The 18,421-nt window shown below is 51.7% G+C and overlaps 1 protein-coding gene across 1 annotated transcript; it reads right to left on the bottom strand.

Moving 5' to 3' along the window:
- Window positions 1–1,103: 1,103 nt before the first annotated feature.
- On the bottom strand, window positions 1,104–7,325 carry SERTAD4 (SERTA domain containing 4). Its single transcript, XM_061478824.1, has 4 exons — window positions 7,240–7,325; window positions 6,870–7,026; window positions 6,512–6,627; window positions 1,104–3,442 (listed from the first exon to the last, which is right to left on the bottom strand). The coding sequence occupies exons 2-4, from the start codon at window positions 7,009–7,011 to the stop codon at window positions 2,702–2,704; spliced, it is 999 nt and encodes a 332-aa protein (XP_061334808.1). The 5' UTR covers window positions 7,012–7,026; window positions 7,240–7,325; the 3' UTR covers window positions 1,104–2,701.
- Between the last annotated feature and the right edge of the window lie 11,096 nt (window positions 7,326–18,421).

Genomic DNA, 18,421 nt, shown 5'->3' with positions numbered 1-18,421 from the left:
CCACGAAAGACCACTCATCCTTCGTAGGCCAACCTTCATTAGATGACACTTCATCCCTTACTGACCCTGAGAGCAATCAATAGGACTGTCCAGAACTGTAACACGTTAACTCTAGGTGTCCCCGGAACTAAAGAAGCTATTAGAGAGGCCAGCGTAGACAAAGAGTTACACTGATCCATCGCTTCAGCTGGTACAAATCCAGCCCGGAAGACTCTGCAATGGTTATGTGTGCAGGCTTGATCTTGAAGACCAAGAAGCCCCTTAAGGTCAAAAAGCTTTCAGCCACCCAGATGTTAGCTGGCTGATGGTTCGGAGAGCATCTGGGCAAGCGTTCTCCTTGGCCATACATGCAAGCCCACAGCAAAGTCTGGTGCTTCTCCTTCGGACTGCCCTAAGGGCTCCTGCAGCCCCGAGAAGGCTGAGCTCCATCCTGGACTCAGCTTGAGGTGCAGAGTCAACTGCGGGGAGCATTCTGATTTAATGGCATTTCCTTGGGTGAGGGAGGGGAACGGGGGGGAAAGGACCCAGTAGCCGTTGGAGATGTAAAATAAAATTAATTTTGGTCATTTTAATAAATATATATCAAGGAAATTTCACTTTACTACAACAACACATTAGTATACAAGCATCTAATATTTAAGCTTAAAACATCAAGTGTTTATCAAATATCGGAAAAGAGCAGACATTTACTAGACTTATCTGGGTATAACACATGAAAAAAATCAGGGTTTTTAAAAAATTGGTCCTTGTGGACAAATGTCTAACTGGTGATCCTACTCATACACTGTATGAATGAGATCTATATTTAATATTATTATTATCTTTAATACAAAAAAAAAAAAAAGCTTCTGTCTTGGAGAAATCAGGTGGGACTTACACTTTATCTGCTGTTCTTCCCAATGACAACCCTTACAAACTTATCGGCTCCAGCTCCCCTCACTGCATGAAGGTTATCACCGGCTGAGGTCCTACCCTCTTGCTGGTCACCCGCCCAGTTTGCAACTGTGGGGTGCACGCAGTACCCAAAACAGCCATGGGCTGAAGCCGTGAAACCCCGAGCGAGAGGGCTCTGACCCAGAGACCCGGTGGCTCCAGCACCAAGCCGGGGCGGCTGCTCCCCCGGCACTGGGGTGGAGCTCATCCTCTGGGCGAGTACCAAGCAGAAGATGCTGCCGGAGCGCATGGTGCTGTGGGAACAGGCAGCTGTTATGAGTCAGCTGTGGCTTGGATGTGGCTATTTGGCCGAGCTCATCCTGCCAGTTGCTATGAGGACTGTGGGAACTGATTAATTCGGTGGATCTAAGGCTCACAATGCGCTCGGTCCAACCCCAGCTAACGTCTTCTGGGCATTTCAAACAGCACGCTTTGCAGACGGTGCACCTAGGGATGACTCAATGTTGTCCTCGGCCACTGAAATCTCAGCTCATTTCTCCAAAATGTTCTTTTCTCAAATGAAACCCCTTACATTCATTCGGATAAAACCAAGTTTATCGCCACATTATCTGTTAACATTGTGCTTTTTGCTTTCTTTTCCTAGGTTGGTTTTTTTTTTCGTTTTAAATCAACAGCAAAAGTCATAGAAAACTCCCGCATGCTTTTGCAATCTAAAAGAGAGAAATTATGCGAAACAGAATAAAGTATAAAACATGCCACTGGTTCATGAACTTCATTATACGAAGAAGGAAAAAAAAAGAAGAGCCCCAGCAACAGACAGTTGCCATAGCAACTCAAGCATCGAATGCTTGTTTACAAGAGACATCTCTCTATTGTTTCTTAAATCCCTTCCTAAGGATGGCAAATCAAAAAGCAATTGAGCATCAAAAAGGAGGAACAGAGATGTTTGAATAGGAAGTTGAACTCGGTACTTCAAAGGTTAAAGGTTTCTAATAATATTGATCCACCCTGTGGGTTGGTTGTGGTTTTTTTTTTTTCCTCTGTTTAAGGTTAAATCCCTGCTGTAGCACTGATATATACTTAATTTTTACGCTGGCAAAAATTAAGACAAAAAGTAAGGCACCGAAACAAAACCTGCCCTGTGTAACAGCAAGCCTCATTAGTTATTACAGCCGAGGTGAAAACATGCAAGTACTGAAGCTGCACGTTGTGTTTCTGATCAAAATCCCATAACCAGATTATTTCTTTACGCTATGTCCTGTTTTGTCCGTTGAAGGAGACGAAGAATCCGGGGAGTCAAAGAGTATCAGTACAAAACGTGCGGATGGTTTCCTCCCGGTCCGTGAAGACAAGTCCTTTGTCAGAACAAATACTGAGTTACAAGGAGCACATCGCCCTTGCTGGTAGCATCAATTTGTTTACCAGACTTTTAATTCCTCGGCAAACATAACGGAGATTCTTCTTAATTAATGGCAGATTTCTTGGGGGCAGGGCGACAGAAAACGGTATGTTTTCCCCATCTGCCTGATTGGCGTTTTCAGCAACGAAAGCCACACCAGAGCTGCGCAGACCACGGGGCTAGGCAGGAACGCAACTGCGCTCTCTATGAAGTCTCCGCGCTTATAAATAGCCCTCTGATGCATCCGATCGAGGCGCCTCACACAATCTGCTCTCCAGTCATTGAAAACTACACGTAGCGTTTGGGGCGTGCTTGTACCATTTGTTGAAAACTATAAAAAATCCATTCAACATGAGAAGTTGAGAGACAGACAAACAGGCTGCGCGCGCTTCCGCAGGGCAGGACGCCTCAGATTTTACTTCCTTTGCTGCAGCACGTTTTATTACTTGGTAAAGACTCCTTTTTCCTTAAGGTTTTTTTCCAAGATTCACTGATGCTGCTCTTGTCGTTACATCCGGTCTCAAAACAGTCATAGGGTTTGCCTTTATACTCGAGGGCATGGGGGCCTCTTACAGGTTCACAGTTTAGGGCTGCGCTGTCCCGCTCAGGTTCGTTACCGCCTTTCTCCACATTCGATTTTGCCTTTTCCTGATGACTGTGAGACCTGGCATTAGTGATGAATATTTCATTTGCAGGTATCTGGTCATCACTCCTGTAAGAAAAGGCACTGCCAATGTCATAATCCACCTGCTGGGAACAGCTTGGCAAAGAAATAGGGAGGGAGGAGGAGGAAGAAGAGGAAGTATTTTCTGTACTAGCATTAACAGGGTAGGGTAGATTTAAATAGTGACTGCCACACTCTTGATAGAAGCAGCACACGTGGAGCTTCTCGTACTCCTCCTTTGCCATCCGAAGGCGTTTCCTGTACGGACAGTCCTGAGGCACGAACCACTCCTGCGGTGGGGTGCCACCGAAGGAGCAGGCGGAGAAGCACCAGTTGTTCTGCATGAGGATTTCGCCGTGGATTCTCTTCATCAGGTTGTTGATGAGGACAGATCTCCGCAGGTAGACCTCAGGATCGTCGATGAACTTCAGCTTTTCCAAAGACATGTAAAGAATATGGGCCCGCTCCTCGAACACGGAGATGGTCTGAAAACGCAAAAGACACAGGATAATGGAACCGAAGGCCAGGGGGGTTGTTATTCCCCCCCCCCCCCCGTACCACTACATTTTTAATTCTCTTTCCGAGGCTCCTAAAATTGGCTTTTCATTTTGCACACCCATGTACCTGGGGACCTGCTTTCTCTTGGCCACAGCACTCACCCAGGGTTAGGAGGCAAGTAGCTGAGCATTACCCCGCAGAGGCAATCACGGGGCACGAGTCCAGGATGGAAGAGCGAAATCCAGATGCGCACATCTGGCTCTTTATTAGCATTTGGGATTAGAACACAAAACCGTTGTGCAGTTTTGATTTCCTACATAAATGGGCCCTATTCAATTGTCCCCTGTGGGCCTCTTGGAAAGCTCTGAATCCGAGCGAAGGTCCCCTCCAGCAGCCCTGCAGCAAGTGTCAGAGCTTTCCCTCCACTGCCAGTGGAAGAGGCCCACCAGCGAGCAGGTCTCCCTTTGCCAAGCTCCCTTCTTCTGCTCTCGTGCGCAAACGTGCATGCAGGGAGGGAAGCAGGGAGAAACCCATCTCAAAGCGTCGCAGCATCTGGAGAGCAGCTGTCGGCCCGCGTACTACACCCTGCGCTCCACGGGACCGGTGGGAACGCAGACAGGCAGGGACGAGGTCAGGAAATGAGCAGAGGATAGGGATTTGCAGAAATCCTGGCTCGGCGCCCGCGGATTTGTTCTCCCTTCCGTGGTCCTTCCAGGACTCCTGTTTCTCAGCGCTGGCGAGCACGAGCAGGTTACTGCCCCCGGGAGCCCCCGGCTCCTGCGCTGTAATCGCTACCCTGGGAATCCAAACCCGAGAGGGGGCAAGGCGTGCTACTGGAAGCACTCTTGACTGATTCTCATTTTTAGTAAGAATTGGGTTTGCGTAGGAGGAGAGCAGCACGGCACAAAGAGAGGCTGCTCGAGATCCTCCCCCCCCCCCCCCCCCCCCATCTGTGGCTTGATCATTCTTCCCTTTCCCACATGGTTACAGCATTTTTGCAGAGTGGAAGTCGTAGCTATGAGGACTGAAAGAGCTTAAAGCACAGCTGCTTTTCACATCCATTCAGCTCTCCTCAGCCCTCCAGCTCTTTCCACAGCCTGGTCCTGTCCGCAGGGCTTAGAAGCAACACAGTGCCTGGTAAAACCAAAAATTGGCCCCATTTCCACGTGAGTTCCCAGCTGAAGCTCTTCTTTGTTAGAGAGAGTAATTTTCTATAATAAATGACTCATTTCTAATCATATTAAGCCTATAGGTTAATTTACACCCTTTATACCTGCTGCAGCAACAGCCAGCGAAGCCGTAAAAGCCTGGAGCAAACCAGCAAGCCTTCAAACTGGGATCCTCCTGGAGATACATCCTGGAGGGCCACCGGTAAGAACAAGTTGTCAAACCACTTCTGCTACAAATGTTTGCCCACAGCCCTCTGCAGAGAGGCTCTGGGCCCTACCGTCATACCCTCCATGGAACTATCACCTCAGCACATAACTCTTTCTTTATCGGGCAGCAGGGGTATAGTAATGCAGAGAAAGCTTGTGGCATTCTCCCTGCTCAGAGCTCAGCGCTGCAAAGCAGGAAATGCACTTGTGCCAAAAGGAGGAACGGGTGGTCCAGGGTTTCTGACGTGCTGCACCCCCGCAGCAGCGCAGAGCGACGCCTGGGACGGTCCTAGCACCCCAGTACCTCTACGACTGGGTTCTATGCTGCTAGAAAAGGACAAGGAACTATTCCTCCTCCTCTTCGTGAGGAAATCAATCACTGATCCAAAACTCCAACCAGCTAGGCAAGCAAAAAACCTGGCTGAAATCAGAGCGATGTGACACGTGGGAGACACAGTCACCGACCAGAGCACCGACCTGGTGCTATATATTCATTGCTCTGGCAGCAGACCGGACACCTTCCGGCATTAACAGCGGGGCAGTTCTTCACCTTCCCGGGCAGGTCTTTATTTCCAGCCAAGACTATTTGTAGCTGAAAATCCCTTCGGCTGCTCTGAGGTCCTCGGGAAGCGAGCTCGGCGCTACTGCTCGCTTCTCCTCTGCGGAAACCCCTCCAGGGAAACAGGATCCCCTGGGCAGAGCTCCCTGCCCCGTGTCCCTGGCAGGGGTGAGGCACTCGGTTCTCCTCGTGTCTCAGGCGGCTGCCTCTGTGACACAGGCACAGATAATGTATAAACTCACTCCGTGCCTTGATCTGGCTTAGCTTTCTGATGCTCTTGGGGCTCTTGTGATACTGCTGCCTCCCAGAAACTGTGCTTTAATCAGATTATATTGGGTCCTCTCCATCGCCAGTACTGCATGGGTGGCCACGGGCCAGGTACGACCCAGCAAGGCGAGGCTGGTGTCCCAAGGCACAAGTTGTCTTTAAGCCCATCACTCCAGGCACTCCCTTCCCCACAGGACTGAACCCTCAGGGAAGAAGAGCGTCAAACCTCTCATTAAAATAAAGAAGTTAGATTTCAATTTATGTATTCGCTGGCCTGGGAAATGTGTGCTCTAATGCCTCCCCTGGCAGCTTTCATTAGGCAAAAATACTGTTTACTAATCTGTTCTTTTGGAAGTTATTAGCTTTTTAACAAACAGGATTAAATTCTGAAAGGAGCTTGTACTCACTTTCCAAGTCACTCTGTTTTTCCAGAGGATCCGTAATCCATTTGGGGTACATGGAACCTACTGCTGTTTCCTCCCTTGAAAAAAGTTTTGACTGAGCGGGGAATCGCGGGCTCTCTCTATTTATGCCCTTCCTTTCTGCTGTTCAAACGCTGTCCTGGAGCCGTTTCTGTAGGCATGCTCTAAGCTAAGAACAAAATAATCTGACAAACCCAAACCAGCTATTCTCAGCGTTTCCATTTACAGTCATTACAAACGAAGAAACGCCTTTGCTTCTTAAGCAACCCGATGACAACAGAACAATGAACGCGAACAAGTGACAACTATTTGTTTCTGACCAAACAGCTGGATCGCTCTCCCGATTTCAGCCTCCTGGAAATGGGTCAATCGGGTGTTAGTTACCAAGCATCTGAAACTCGGAGTGAAAACAATGACTGTTAGAAGACATACTTTATGCGCGCAGCTGCTGAGTGGCGGGTGAAAATCCTCTTCTTCCACATATTTCCTTTTAAAGTATGTGATCTTGGATGCTGTTACAGGAGTTGAAATTCCCCTGTAATGCGATCCTGCGGGCGGTAAATCAGATACGACAAATGACACGCGGCTCGACGGAGGTTCTCCAAACACAACGCTTCTCGTTTCCCTTCCCCGCGCTACGGGAGAGCCCCGCCGCCTATTTCCACATCTACCTGCGGCCACAGCGATAGCCCCTGCCCGGCCAGCGGGGAACGGGGGGGGGGGGGGGGAGCTGCTGCAGCGCTCCCAGCACCGGGACCCTCCGCGGCCCCCGGCCCGGCGCGGTGCCTACCTGCGGCGGGGGAGCCGGCGGCGGCGGGGCCGGGGCGGCCGCAGCAGGGCGGCTCCCAGAGGGCGCGGTAAGCGGCGAGGTCGGCGGCTCCCTCGGCGGCGATGGGGCGGCCCAGCCGCTGCATGGGCAGCACCAGGGTCATCGCGGGCGCCGGCACCTGGAAGCGGAGGAAGCAGCGCGGTGAGCGCCCCGCAGCCCCCTTCACCGGAGCCCCCGGCGCTCAGAGCCCTCCGCTACCCCGCATAGGCACGCGTTCATCTCGCTTCCCTTCGTAGGGCACGGAAAGCACCGGCGCCCTCTCCCCACAAAGGGCGCGGGGTGCTCGGGAGTTGCTGCGCGCTGCCCGCTCCCGGCCCCGCTGCTCACACACCGGCACGGATCCGATCACTCGCTTCCCATTCTCCGCCGGCGGTGCTGGCACGGCGCGCTCGGCACCGACGGGCGTGCGAGCCTGTGTGTGTGTATGGTGTGTCTGTATGTATGGCGTGTGTGTGTGTGTATGGCGTGTGCGTGTGTGTGTATGGTGTGTGTGAGAGCGAGCGAGCGCGCCCAGCAGCTGGGGATCGCGTTTCTTTCTTCTTCCTTCCCTCCCGAGCGGAGCGAGACAGCAGAGACTCGGGTAGCTGTTTCCACCAGCCCCGATCGGGCTGAACTGGATCTGCCTCCTGCCGTCAAAACACTGCGAGACTAAGGCAGAGAATTGGCCGCGGCCTCTCGCCGCGCGGTGCAGCCCCGCCGGAGCCAAGCACAACCCCGGCGGAGCGGGCGGAATGTTAAGCAGGAGCGGGGAGCCCGGGGCCAGCGCCGGGAGGGGAGGAGAGGAGGAGAGGAGACGGGAGGGGAGGGCACGGCGGGGGGCAGGCAGGGGAGGGAGCAAACTTTCTGCGAGGGGCTGAGTTCATCGTCACCTACTTCTTGGCAGAGGAGCGCGGAACAATGCGCCCAGGCACGGCCCGGCCCCTCCCTCGCCTTCCTCCTCCTCCTCCTCCTCCTCCTCTCTCTAAGAAAGCGGCTGCCGCTTCCCGGTGCGCAGCCCTCCCGGAGGAGGATGAGGGGCCGCAGGTGGGCAGGTGGAATTCCGGCCTTGCTCGGGTTAGCGGCTGCGAGCTCTCTGACAAGAGGCAAAACCCAACCGCAGCACGGGAGGGAAGGACAATAAATCACCCGCATCTGCCGCTTGGTTTCCTGCGTTCGGGAAGAGCGCGCGAGGCCGCCGGCGTTACGAGGAAGCGGGATGGATTCCTGTGCCTCGGGTGGGGGCTGCCCCACGCTCCTGCCGGCTGGGAGCGGGATGCGGAGGGGCCGCAGCTCCAACCACCGCCCTGGAGGGTGCCGACCCGCCTCCTCAGCATCGATCCACTCATCCTGCACCACATCTGTTCCCTCCCAGCAGCCCGTTAACGCCGTCTCGGTGGTCCTGGGCATAGGAACAAAGAGGCGGGGAATGGCAACCCGCTAGGCTGGCCCGTTGGAAGTTACCCCAACACAGCCGACACGTTGTTTCTTCCCCTCACCTTTTGTGGCCAGCCGAGCACCCGCACACGGGAAGACTGGTCGAAACAACAAGTGGGTCGGGCTGCTGCCTGAAGAGCAGGGCCAAAAAGTGGCCCAAGAACCAGGTAAAAAGCCATATATTTTGTGGCTGAAAAGATCACGCCAACATTAGAAAGCACCCATGGACTCTCCTCATTAATCTGCAGTGAGGAATCACTCACAGGAGGACATCAATCTTCTCGTGTTGGCACGATGTCAACACTCAGCGGTTGTCTTTAGAGAATAAGGGTTGGAAGAAACCCACTGCTGCTTCGGGAAAGTCGGGATTTCGTTGCTCCTAATGAATTCGGCATCTCTTTGTGGGATTTTGTTTAATGAGAATATGAGATTCTGGCTGTGCTGCTTCTTATGTCGTATTTCATCACAAACAGGCCTTTCTGTGCTTGAACAGGGAGGGAGGGAGAGAGAGGAAAAAAGGGAAGAAGGGAGGAAAAAAGGAAGGAAGTAAGGAAAGGAGGGAAGTGTCAGGATGCCTCCTGCACAGCGCTGCTGGTTTATCTTGAAAACTGAGTGTTCTGGACAGCTGGTAAAATAAATGAACTGCTTCTGGTATTTACAACGCGCAGAATTAACAGAGGCGAGCCAGCGAACTGCCACAAACAGCTACTGTCCGCGCACACTCCTCGTGTTGCCAAAGTGCACAAAACCAAGCCATAAGTCATAGATCTTCCCTAGGAAAAACAAAGCAAACCAAAAGCCCAGAGAACCAGAGGCCAGACCAAGCCCGCAGGTCTCGGTGGGTGTTGCACTGGTGGCACTCGGCTACAAAATAAGCCCCACTTTATAGTGAAGGAATTGCTCCAGCAGACAGGGAACCAGGCCCTGAGAAGGGCTTGTGACTCTGGGTACGCTGTTTGCTCCCATCTGGTTTTCCAGAGCACTGATTTCCAGCTGCTGCAGAGGAGTGGGAAGGGAGCTGCACTTGGCACATGGGAGAAGTCAGTCTCCTCGAAGGCAAAGCTGGAGGGGGCAGAACTGACAGCCTGAAGTACGAGATGGTGGTTACTACAGAAGCACTGCTAGACCTAGCTCCCTAACCAGGACCTCTGGTGCTGCTCCTGCAGAGCCAGCCTACTGTTTCTCCCCGTTAAGGGTGGCCAAATCCCCTCCTGCATACCCAAGCAAATCAGTGTCAGAGCCAGAAACAGAACCAGATCTCGCCATCCTCCAGCCACCAGCCCAACCCATTTATATTACATCATCCTAGGCAGTGGAGGGATTTCATCCCAAATCCCATCCACTCCAGTGAGACTTTGCAGAACAGCACGCGCATTGTTACATTCCCATTAACGCCACTGGAAATAAGGGATGAAAGACGCACGTTTGAGCGTACAATACATGTACTGTACAAAACTCCAGCAAAAGGTTGACGCTCAGGGCTGGATTCAATTTTGCAAAATCCACTTGGGAGCCTCCTGTGGGCTCCGGTGGCATGGAAGCCAGGCAGGGCGTTACTGAAGCCAGCCCTCCAGCCGTAGGCTACCACAAGGTTTCCGTTTTGTCAGCCACATGCAGGCGGTGTGAGGACACCCCGAGGCATCTCCAGCAGCCTCAAGGTTCAGACGCCAAACTTCTTCCGCGTGCAGCTTTCCGCAGTCACACTACTCTACATGGTACATGGCTCCTGCTCCATTTGCTGGGGTTTGCACTCACTATTCCTCCAGAGCCATTATGATGTTAATGAGAGAACCGTAATGATGCCATTCACGTTACAACAAGCCTGATGCCATGTCAGTGAAAAGGGCTCTTTATACAGTTCCAGAACGCCTCTAAGAACCCAAACTCAGACATAAAATGCCCGTGACAAAAACGCTGCAGGTCTTACCCAGATCAATAAGGACAAGGGAACAGACGTAAGCTGGCTATTCCTTTCTGAACCGCCGGGTTTGTACCTGGGTACTGCTGCAGCTTGAGGCTGTATCACGTATTCTGGAGTGCTTCCATTGTATACTGATAACGACTTGAGGAGAGAATAGCGTTTCTTAGCTGCGCTATGCATTGCTCACATCTGGATTTCAGTGCTTAGGAAACACAATTGCCATCATTTTGGTAGCTGTTACCTTCCTGGCACTATAGGAAACGTGCACTGTGGAAGCAATCAGCAAGCCTGCTGCATGAGCACCGCACGCAGGCTCCGCAGAGCGCAGTGACAGCCAGGGAGGGGAAGGGGAAAGGCACAGTCACTTACCCATGCTGGTGTGCGTATATTAAACCCAACAAACCCCAGCTACATCACACGTAAGCAATTCCAGGCTGACTTGGCTGTAAACCACCTACTCTTCATGGTTGCTGCAACAAAGTTTGGTATTGCCAGCTCAGCTGAGGGAGGCAGGGCAGCCTGGGGGCAAGAGCATCATGGAAGAGGGCATAAAGGCTCCCTTGAGAGCAGCAGGTAAACGAACGAGGACACCGGCATCACAGGTGAAGAGAGCAGAGCTGTGTGGCAGAGACAACGGTGAAGCAATGACAGCCAAGGCAGAGCTGTGACCACCTGACATGGAATCCTACAGTCCCAGACTGGTTTGGGTTGGAAGGGACCTTAAAGCTCACCCAGTTCCAGCCCCCAGGGACCCCTTCCACTGGAGCAGCTTGCTCCAAGCCCCTGCGTCCAACCTGGCCTTGAGCACTGCCAGGGATGGGGCAGCCACAGCTTCTCTGGGCACCCTGTGCCAGCGCCTCAGCACCCTCACAGGGAAGAGCTTCTTCCCTGTGTCTAACGTAAATCTACCCGCTGTCAGCACGTGAACATAAAAGGCAGGAGGTGGATTGGCTCTGACCGCAGCAGTGGACAGGGAAGAGGATGTCGGGAGCTTGTGTTTGAATAGATCAAAGTGGCTGATATGTCACTAAGTTCAAGGAGGAGGAAGCTACTAACAGAGATGGGAGATAACGAGGGCCTTGGTTAAAATGCTTCTTGTCTGGAGAGATGCGCGTGGAGTTGTAGGAGCATTATGAATGAGGCACTGGGAACACTGGGACGCTGAATTGCAGCCCAGCCACAGCAAATGAAAGCAAAGAGTCAGAGACAATCCCTTTGCTCAGAGCTCTGCAGGCAAGGTGAGCAGCAAGGCTGCAAGAAGGGGAACAGCATCTAGAACTGGCCATGCTGGATGTACACTGAAGACCGGGCTTCCAAGAGACAGTCCATGGGCTGGGAGCAGGTGGAGAGATCCCCTTCTTCTCTCATTGATATACAACAGCTGAGACAAACTGCAGTACCCCATGGTGCCGGGGCACAGAGGTCCCTGGTCTGGTGAAGGGGAAGCTGAGCAGCAAGCTGGAGATGGCAGGGGAGAGGCAGAGGGAAGAGGGGAATGATGTGGCAGTGAGACAGTGTGGGCCCCGAGCCACGGCGAGCTCCTGTTCACCTCATCCCAGCAACAGCTCTAACAGCAGCTAAATATGACGCAGGGGTGAAGTGAAAGGGTTAAGGCTGGCTGGAATAACCAGGCTGGTGGAACAACGGGTTCTGTGTGCCAGCGGGGTCAATTCAGCTTTTCATCCCTCAGAGGTATAGATAAACTGCAGACCTGCCAAGTCCAGTGTTTGTCCCTGTGTTTCTTGGCCCTCACTTCAGGGAATTTCAAGGAATCCACTGTCTTTTCCATTTTGCTCCCCCCCCCTTTTCTTTTTTTAGAGCCGGACTCACTGTTTGTTGGAAAAGGAATTAATCTGAAATCAGAGGCCGGTTTCTGTGTCAAGACCCAGGCTCCCTTGAAAGTGGCTCAAAGGTAGCTTCGCTCCGCTTCTGTCCCGGTTCAGATTGTACAACTCCGGATGCTTGTGTGCCTCTTTCTCCAGAAGACAGAATTCCAAGCAAATACCTCTCTGACTTTCCCAATTCCCACATGCTTCTTCGAATCTTTGTTCTCCTTTGCAGACTTTTTGGTTAAATTCCTGACAGAAAGATTTTTCCAGAGTTCTGTGTCCCAGGTTCTGGAATTCCTGGTGTTCCTCAGGGAGGAAACAAAAAAGATAGAAAAGAAAATATTCCTTTGAATTCTTAACAGTTGTGCTTCCTCCTGCTTTGGGTTTCTGTGAAGCAGAACTAGAGGAGGTTGCCATACTGACAGAAAAGAGGCTTCCTCTGCCAGCTCTTTGTAGGTACCCATCACCTATCAGCGCTCTTGGTAGCCTATACGACCCCTTAAGTGGTGTTTGGTGGTTCTGAGAGAGTCTGCCCCAGAATTGATGCAGATAGATGACAATAAAAGCCAATTTGCAATTATGCTTTTTTGCCACAGGGCTCTGGTCCACATCCCAGTGACATCGAGTTTGCTGCAGCCGTGTCCCGGAGGCCGCTTCACCCGCCTGCCCTGGGAGAACAGCAAAGCCCTGTGGTACTTAGTAAGTCTATCTCCCAGTGTTCCCAGTCTGAACGTCCCATTCACTTCGTCCCATGGCTTCGACACAGAACGCTCCTTCCAGGACCCACCGCAAAGCACTTCAGTATCCTGAAGGTAAAAGGTGCTCCTTTTGCCGCAAACTATAACCACCTCCTTCTGATTAGTTAACCTTTGCAACAGGGTTTGGCACTGAACAGGAGCTAGGTGTTGTTATCGGGATGGAAGCCAGAGGGAAAAAGGGGTCCCAGCAGTCAGGAAGGGCTGAGGGAAAGCAAAGCCCTTCTGTTATCTAAGGAGCTTCCCCAGTGACAAGGCAGTTCTCACTTGTTCTGTAGCAGAGGTACCAGTTAAAGCCACTTCCCCACTTAACGTGCACTGCGGTGCAGCATGGGGTTAATGATGTTGCCTTCTTCACGCTTAGCCTGCTGAAGAAAGTAAACAAACCAAACCAAAAGTGTTTTGGAACAAAGAGCGAGTTGTCTCCCGCTCCGCTGTGTGTGACTTTCCACCAAGAATGAGAGCTATTATTATGCTTTTACAAGTTTCCTTCTAAGGGAAATAAACACCAAAGGTAGGATTCCAAGGAAATGACTCACAAATATTGGCAACGGGCTCCGAAAATTGGATCCAGTCCTTGCAGAAGCCTTCAGCAGAACGCGCACCCCTCTTACTGCAACATAAACTTGCCCCAGATGAGCTGCACACCCGCTCGGTGCGCGTGTGTGCACGCATGTGTGTGTGTGTGAGAGGAAGCAGAGGCAGGAACAGAACCCATTTCTCTCGTCTCCCCCTCTTCCCTGTGGGGCACGGCTTCTGATGCCGTTTTTAGCTGGAAGCTGGAAATCTTTAATAACCACTGAGTCATCCTCAGGAGAGGGGGCAGAGGGATGCTCCTCACCTCGCCGAGCTGCCGGCCCCACACGCAGAGACCCCATTCACTCCAAGCCCATCCACAAGAGCCGGCAGGAACCTCTGTGCTCCAGCGGTAAAAACGAGGGGCAGAAAGGGGAAGGGAGTTGGTTTTGTTTCAATCCCCTGACTTTGCACTGAATCCGTGAGGGCAGGAGCAGGCTCTAACACTGTGTTTTCAGCCTTTCAGATGTGCAGGAGGTAACCGCGCGCCGTGACTCATGGTTGAGCTCTCAGCCAGGAACCCCAGGAACCAGCAATGCAGGCGCTGGAAAATCAGGCAGCTGAGCCCAATCAGCGTGGCAGGACTGCCATCTGCAAACAGAGCAGTCTCCTTTGCATATGTATTCCTCAGCTGGTTAAAATCTCCGCTCAGAGATGCACGTTCTGCACCGCTTGCGATGCACACGTTCTAAAAGGCTCCTGTTGGCTTTGGGGATGGGGCTGTTTGTTTGTTTGTTTGTTTTGTTTCTGAGGATGCAAATCTGGTTAGACAAAACTTGCAAACCTCACACTGGATTCCTTTGTCGCTTGGGTCTACTCAGACAAGCCTTTCAAATGAAAGAAGCTGGTCCCCTTACTCATTTCCTTTGCAAATTCCTATTTAACTGTGCCAAATGGAGATGAAACAAACAGGGACTCTGGTCCGGAGTCAAGTATTTTTTATAGCAAGTCCCTTTACAGCCTGCCCTAAAACCCGCTGGCAGCCAAGTGCCTCCTTAGGACGCTGAAGGTTGCGGTAGTGGCAGTTTTGTGTCTGCTTCACGGTCTCCAGCATTGCCAGGTAGTTTCTAAAGCCTGTAATTCACTAAGTGCCCAACAGACACTTCTTCCAACGGGAGCTCGAAGGAGGAATGATATTTATATAGCCGGAGACATCGGAATTGTGCTGAACTCCAGCCATCGCTTAACCAGCTACAGCTGGCTGCCAGGGCTGGGAAGGAAACCAGGGGAAATCAGAGCAGTGCTGCCTTCCCAAGCCTGCTGGAGGGTGGCACAGCAAGCTGGGAGCTCCTCTACCCCACATCACCGCAGTGTTAATGGGGAAGAGTCACAATTGCACGGCTGGGTGTTTTAGGGACGCAAAGAAGGGATCAGCTGGGAATGGCAGCTGCTGCGGGGAAGGACACGAAGAGGAACGACCACCAAGCCAAGGAGGGGAGAAACAGGAATGAGAGTGCAAAAAGGGAAGAAAGGCAAAAGGCTTTTCATCCTGTAATGTATGGACTTCATGAAAAAGAAATTATCTGTCACCAGGAATAAATCCATTGTGCTAGCACATGATAGGAAACACTTATCCCAAGAACAAGGGATGGGACAAGAGGAAACGGCCTCAAGCTGCCCCAGGGCAGGTTTAGATGGAGCTGAGGAACAATTCCTGCCCCAGAGGGTGCTCAGGCATCGGAACAGGCTGCCCAGGGCAGGGCTGCAGTCACCATGGGGCAGTGGTGGCCTTGGCAGTGCTGGGGAACAGTTGGACTGGATGAGCTTAAAGGGCTTTTCCAGCCTGGTTGATTCCAGGGTTCTATGATTCTGTTTATCCACAAGTCAAAAAACACTGCGATCGCTTTGGCCGTACCTTCATCAGCCTCTTGCACCACTCAGCTTTTCCCAGAGCAGCCACAGCAGCCAGCCAGGATCCCATCCCATCCCATCCCATCCCGACTTCTCCCCTCGCTGCTCTGCAAGGGCAAACAGCACTGACCTGACGTCTGGTGGAGGTGCCTGCGGGAAGCTCCTTCCCGGGGACTGATGCTGGGATCCCTCTTCCCAACCACTCCAAATACCTGAGAACAAGTTTAGTTACAGGGTAAAGGTCTCCCGGATGCACCAACATGGCACGACTGCTGAGAGGAGGTGGGAAGGGAAGGGGGACAGCCCAGCTTCCTACAGGAGATAGGCAGTGGTTTACAAACATATATTAAAATGTTTTCTTTCCATAATAAATATTTGCAATGCACAGAGAAGGCATCAGGAAAAAAAAAAGAGAACTGTCTAAATAATTAAAAAAGTATAAAATTATGATACCAGGGCTGCTCAGTGTCCATTCCTTATGCTCACGAGGCTACTGGGCAGCATGAACAGTGGAAATCTGCAAGAGGCACTTTTGGGCAGGGATGGATTAGTCATAGAATCACCGAATCCCAGACTGGTTTGGGTTGAAGGGACCTTAAAGCTCATCCAGCTCCAACCCCTGCCATGGGCAGGGACCCCTTCCACTGGAGCAGCTTGCTCCAAGCCCCTGTGTCCAACCTGGCCTTGAACACTGCCAGGGATGGGGCAGCCACAGCTTCTCTGGGCACCCTGAGCCAGCGCCTCAGCACCCTCACAGGGAAGAGCTTCTGCCTAAGAGCTCATCTCAGTCTCCCCTCGGGCAGGTTAAAGCCATTCCCCTTGGCCTGTCCCTACAGGCCCTTGTAAAATTCCTTTACCTCTGTGCTCTGGCGACAGCTCCCAGACAGGCTTCCCGGGCCACCATCACGCATTAAGAGAAAGGATCCCATTTTGATGCGGACCTTAATATCTGACTGTTTCTTTCAGGACTTTCAGCATTCCGATTGTCTCTTACTGACACGACTTTGCCCATTCATTTCTCAGCCTCTCTGCCTATGTTGCTGTTTTTGGGCTCTGACATTTATGATCTGTAAAAGCAAGCAAACAAAAAGATCAATTTTATCAGTGTTTAAAAGGCTTTATTTCTGCCCAGTTCACAGCTTGGTGCTGCTCACAGCTGCCAGCGCACACCCAGAGAGACCACAGCTTTTGAGAAGGAAATATTATCAATTCAGGTTTCATTTCAAGTCCAACCTCTTGATTTAAGAGCTGAGGGAAAAAGTAAGTCCTTTGAAGCAGGAGAATGAATGTAGAACACTTCTGTAAGTGATGATCGTGCAACCAAGGAGAGGGAGGGGGGAAAGAAACCTGGTACAGGCAAAACTGAGGTGAGAAAAGCAGCTGAGGTGATGAGAGGGTTCATCCAAGCAGATCACAGGCATTCCTTGCACAGTTTGCCATTGCAAAAGCAGAGGTGCAGGTTTAGACGATCCTTGGACCGATAACATGCTGCCGTGATCTGCATTCAGCTATTGAGCTGGTGCTACAGAACGGGGTTGTTCCTTGTACCTGAGCAAGGAACTACTTTGTGTGACAGTTCCTTGTCATTTAGGGAACTGGTTTGAGGCACGTCCCCGGCGAGGCTGGGACCCGCAGCTCTGATCGACACGCACGGCAGGGACAGCACAGTCCAATGGGGACGATGCTCCCGGGGACCAGGAAGGACCACGCATCCCGGCAGTCTCCTGTGCCTGCTCCTGGCAGAAGGACCAGGTAAGGATGTGGGAAGGAGAAAACGTGTATTCAGCTACAGCAACCCAGCTCTCTGCAGGGGAGTACCCCCTCCTCCAGGCAGGGCCAAAAGGAGCCCAGGTCACCTAATGCTGAGCCCAGCAGTGAGGAGGATTTGCTTTCCTCTGCCACAGACCTGGGTACTCTGTAATGTCCAGAAAGGAGGAGAGTGTCGATGTGTGGGACAGCATTTGAAGAGCAGAACCTGGTGCAGCAGCAATTACCCAAAGCCATTCCTGCTTGCCTGCTCCAAAGCCACCTTGTAGCCACTGCACAGCAGCGTCCACCCTCTTGTTTACCCATATGACATGACATCTGAGCTCCAGGGACTGGGCAGATGCCCGAGCTCGGTCCTGTGAGGTTTCCTAGCTGGTACGAGTAATGGCTGGGGACATGCAATTGCTTTAGTTTAAACCAACCTGTGCAGCAATATTCATGATTTCAATGGAATACACTAGTCCCCAGACTTCAAAACACAGAAAGAGGAAGCTATGGGGAAGCACTCGAGTGTTCCCTTATATTTTCACAGTAAACTGATACTCACTCCAGCGCCCATATCCACTTCCATCTTCATCCGCAGCAGCAGTAGTGAAGAAACTGAATATTCAGTCTTGCTCAAGCATGCACTCAGGCCATGAACAGTGACTGGTGTTATGCTGAAAGGAGAGAGATGTTGAAACTTCACCATCAGTTCATCCATCAAGCCACCAGGAAAACCTGAACAACGATCAGCTTCAGCTCAATTATTCAGTTGATTCAGTTCTGTCATTGCAGGATGAACTCTAAGATAGAATCCAGATCTCGTGTTGCATCTCTGCAGTATTTCTTGGCCCCAGCTTAGCTGCTGCTCTATGATAATGATTAAAGACTGATTTCCTTCCCGTGTCTACTTCTGCTTGACACATTCCTGTTTGCCATCCATCCTTCTCAGTTACACACACACTCTGCTGCTCACAAGAGGAAGAAAAGCCTTTCCTCTCCCTGTTTCCAAGGACCAGATGTTGCCAGCTCAGCTCCATCCAACTATTCCTCAAGCTCACCTTACTCCATGCATGGCTTCACTGGGTGATGAGCCAGGGAAATACACCCCGGTTGCCTTGAGCAGCAGTGCAGCACATCCTCTGAAGGATACATCACCCTAGAGAAGAAATCCCAACAGCTGAAAAGCTGGATGCTGAGAAATGTACCTTTCAATTACAAAGTAAATTAAACGAGCCTCCTGCGTGTGGTTCTGCTCTCAGAACTCATGAGCAGCTCCTTTCTACTTCACTGCAATGAGACCAATTTCTCTTCTTAGAGAGGCACAGTAAATCCGAAATGAAAGCTCCTCAAGAAAAAATATCCTGGCAGCAATTCCTAATCCGAAGGGCACAAAAGGAGTTCAGGAACAGGCGACCA

Source organism: Pezoporus flaviventris, unplaced genomic scaffold (assembly GCF_033815535.1).
Source record: "Pezoporus flaviventris isolate CSIRO_AGI_PZ_B2104156 unplaced genomic scaffold, CSIRO_AGI_Pfla_v1 ptg000132l, whole genome shotgun sequence".
In the NCBI taxonomy this organism is placed as follows: Eukaryota; Metazoa; Chordata; class Aves; order Psittaciformes; family Psittacidae; genus Pezoporus; species Pezoporus flaviventris.
This window is presented reverse-complemented; position numbering and strand designations above follow the sequence as displayed.

Excerpts from the sequence above, each read along its gene's own strand:
- SERTAD4 (XM_061478824.1), bottom strand. The coding sequence starts at position 7,011 with ATGACCCTGGTGCTGCCCATGCAGCGGCTGGGCCGCCCCATCGCCGCC. Across the intron at positions 6,628-6,869 it reads CGCCGGCTCCCCCGCCGCAG|GATCGCATTACAGGGGAATT; the intron begins GTAGGCACCGCG and ends TACCGCCCGCAG. Across the intron at positions 3,443-6,511 it reads TCAGCAGCTGCGCGCATAAA|ACCATCTCCGTGTTCGAGGA; the intron begins GTATGTCTTCTA and ends TTGCGTTTTCAG.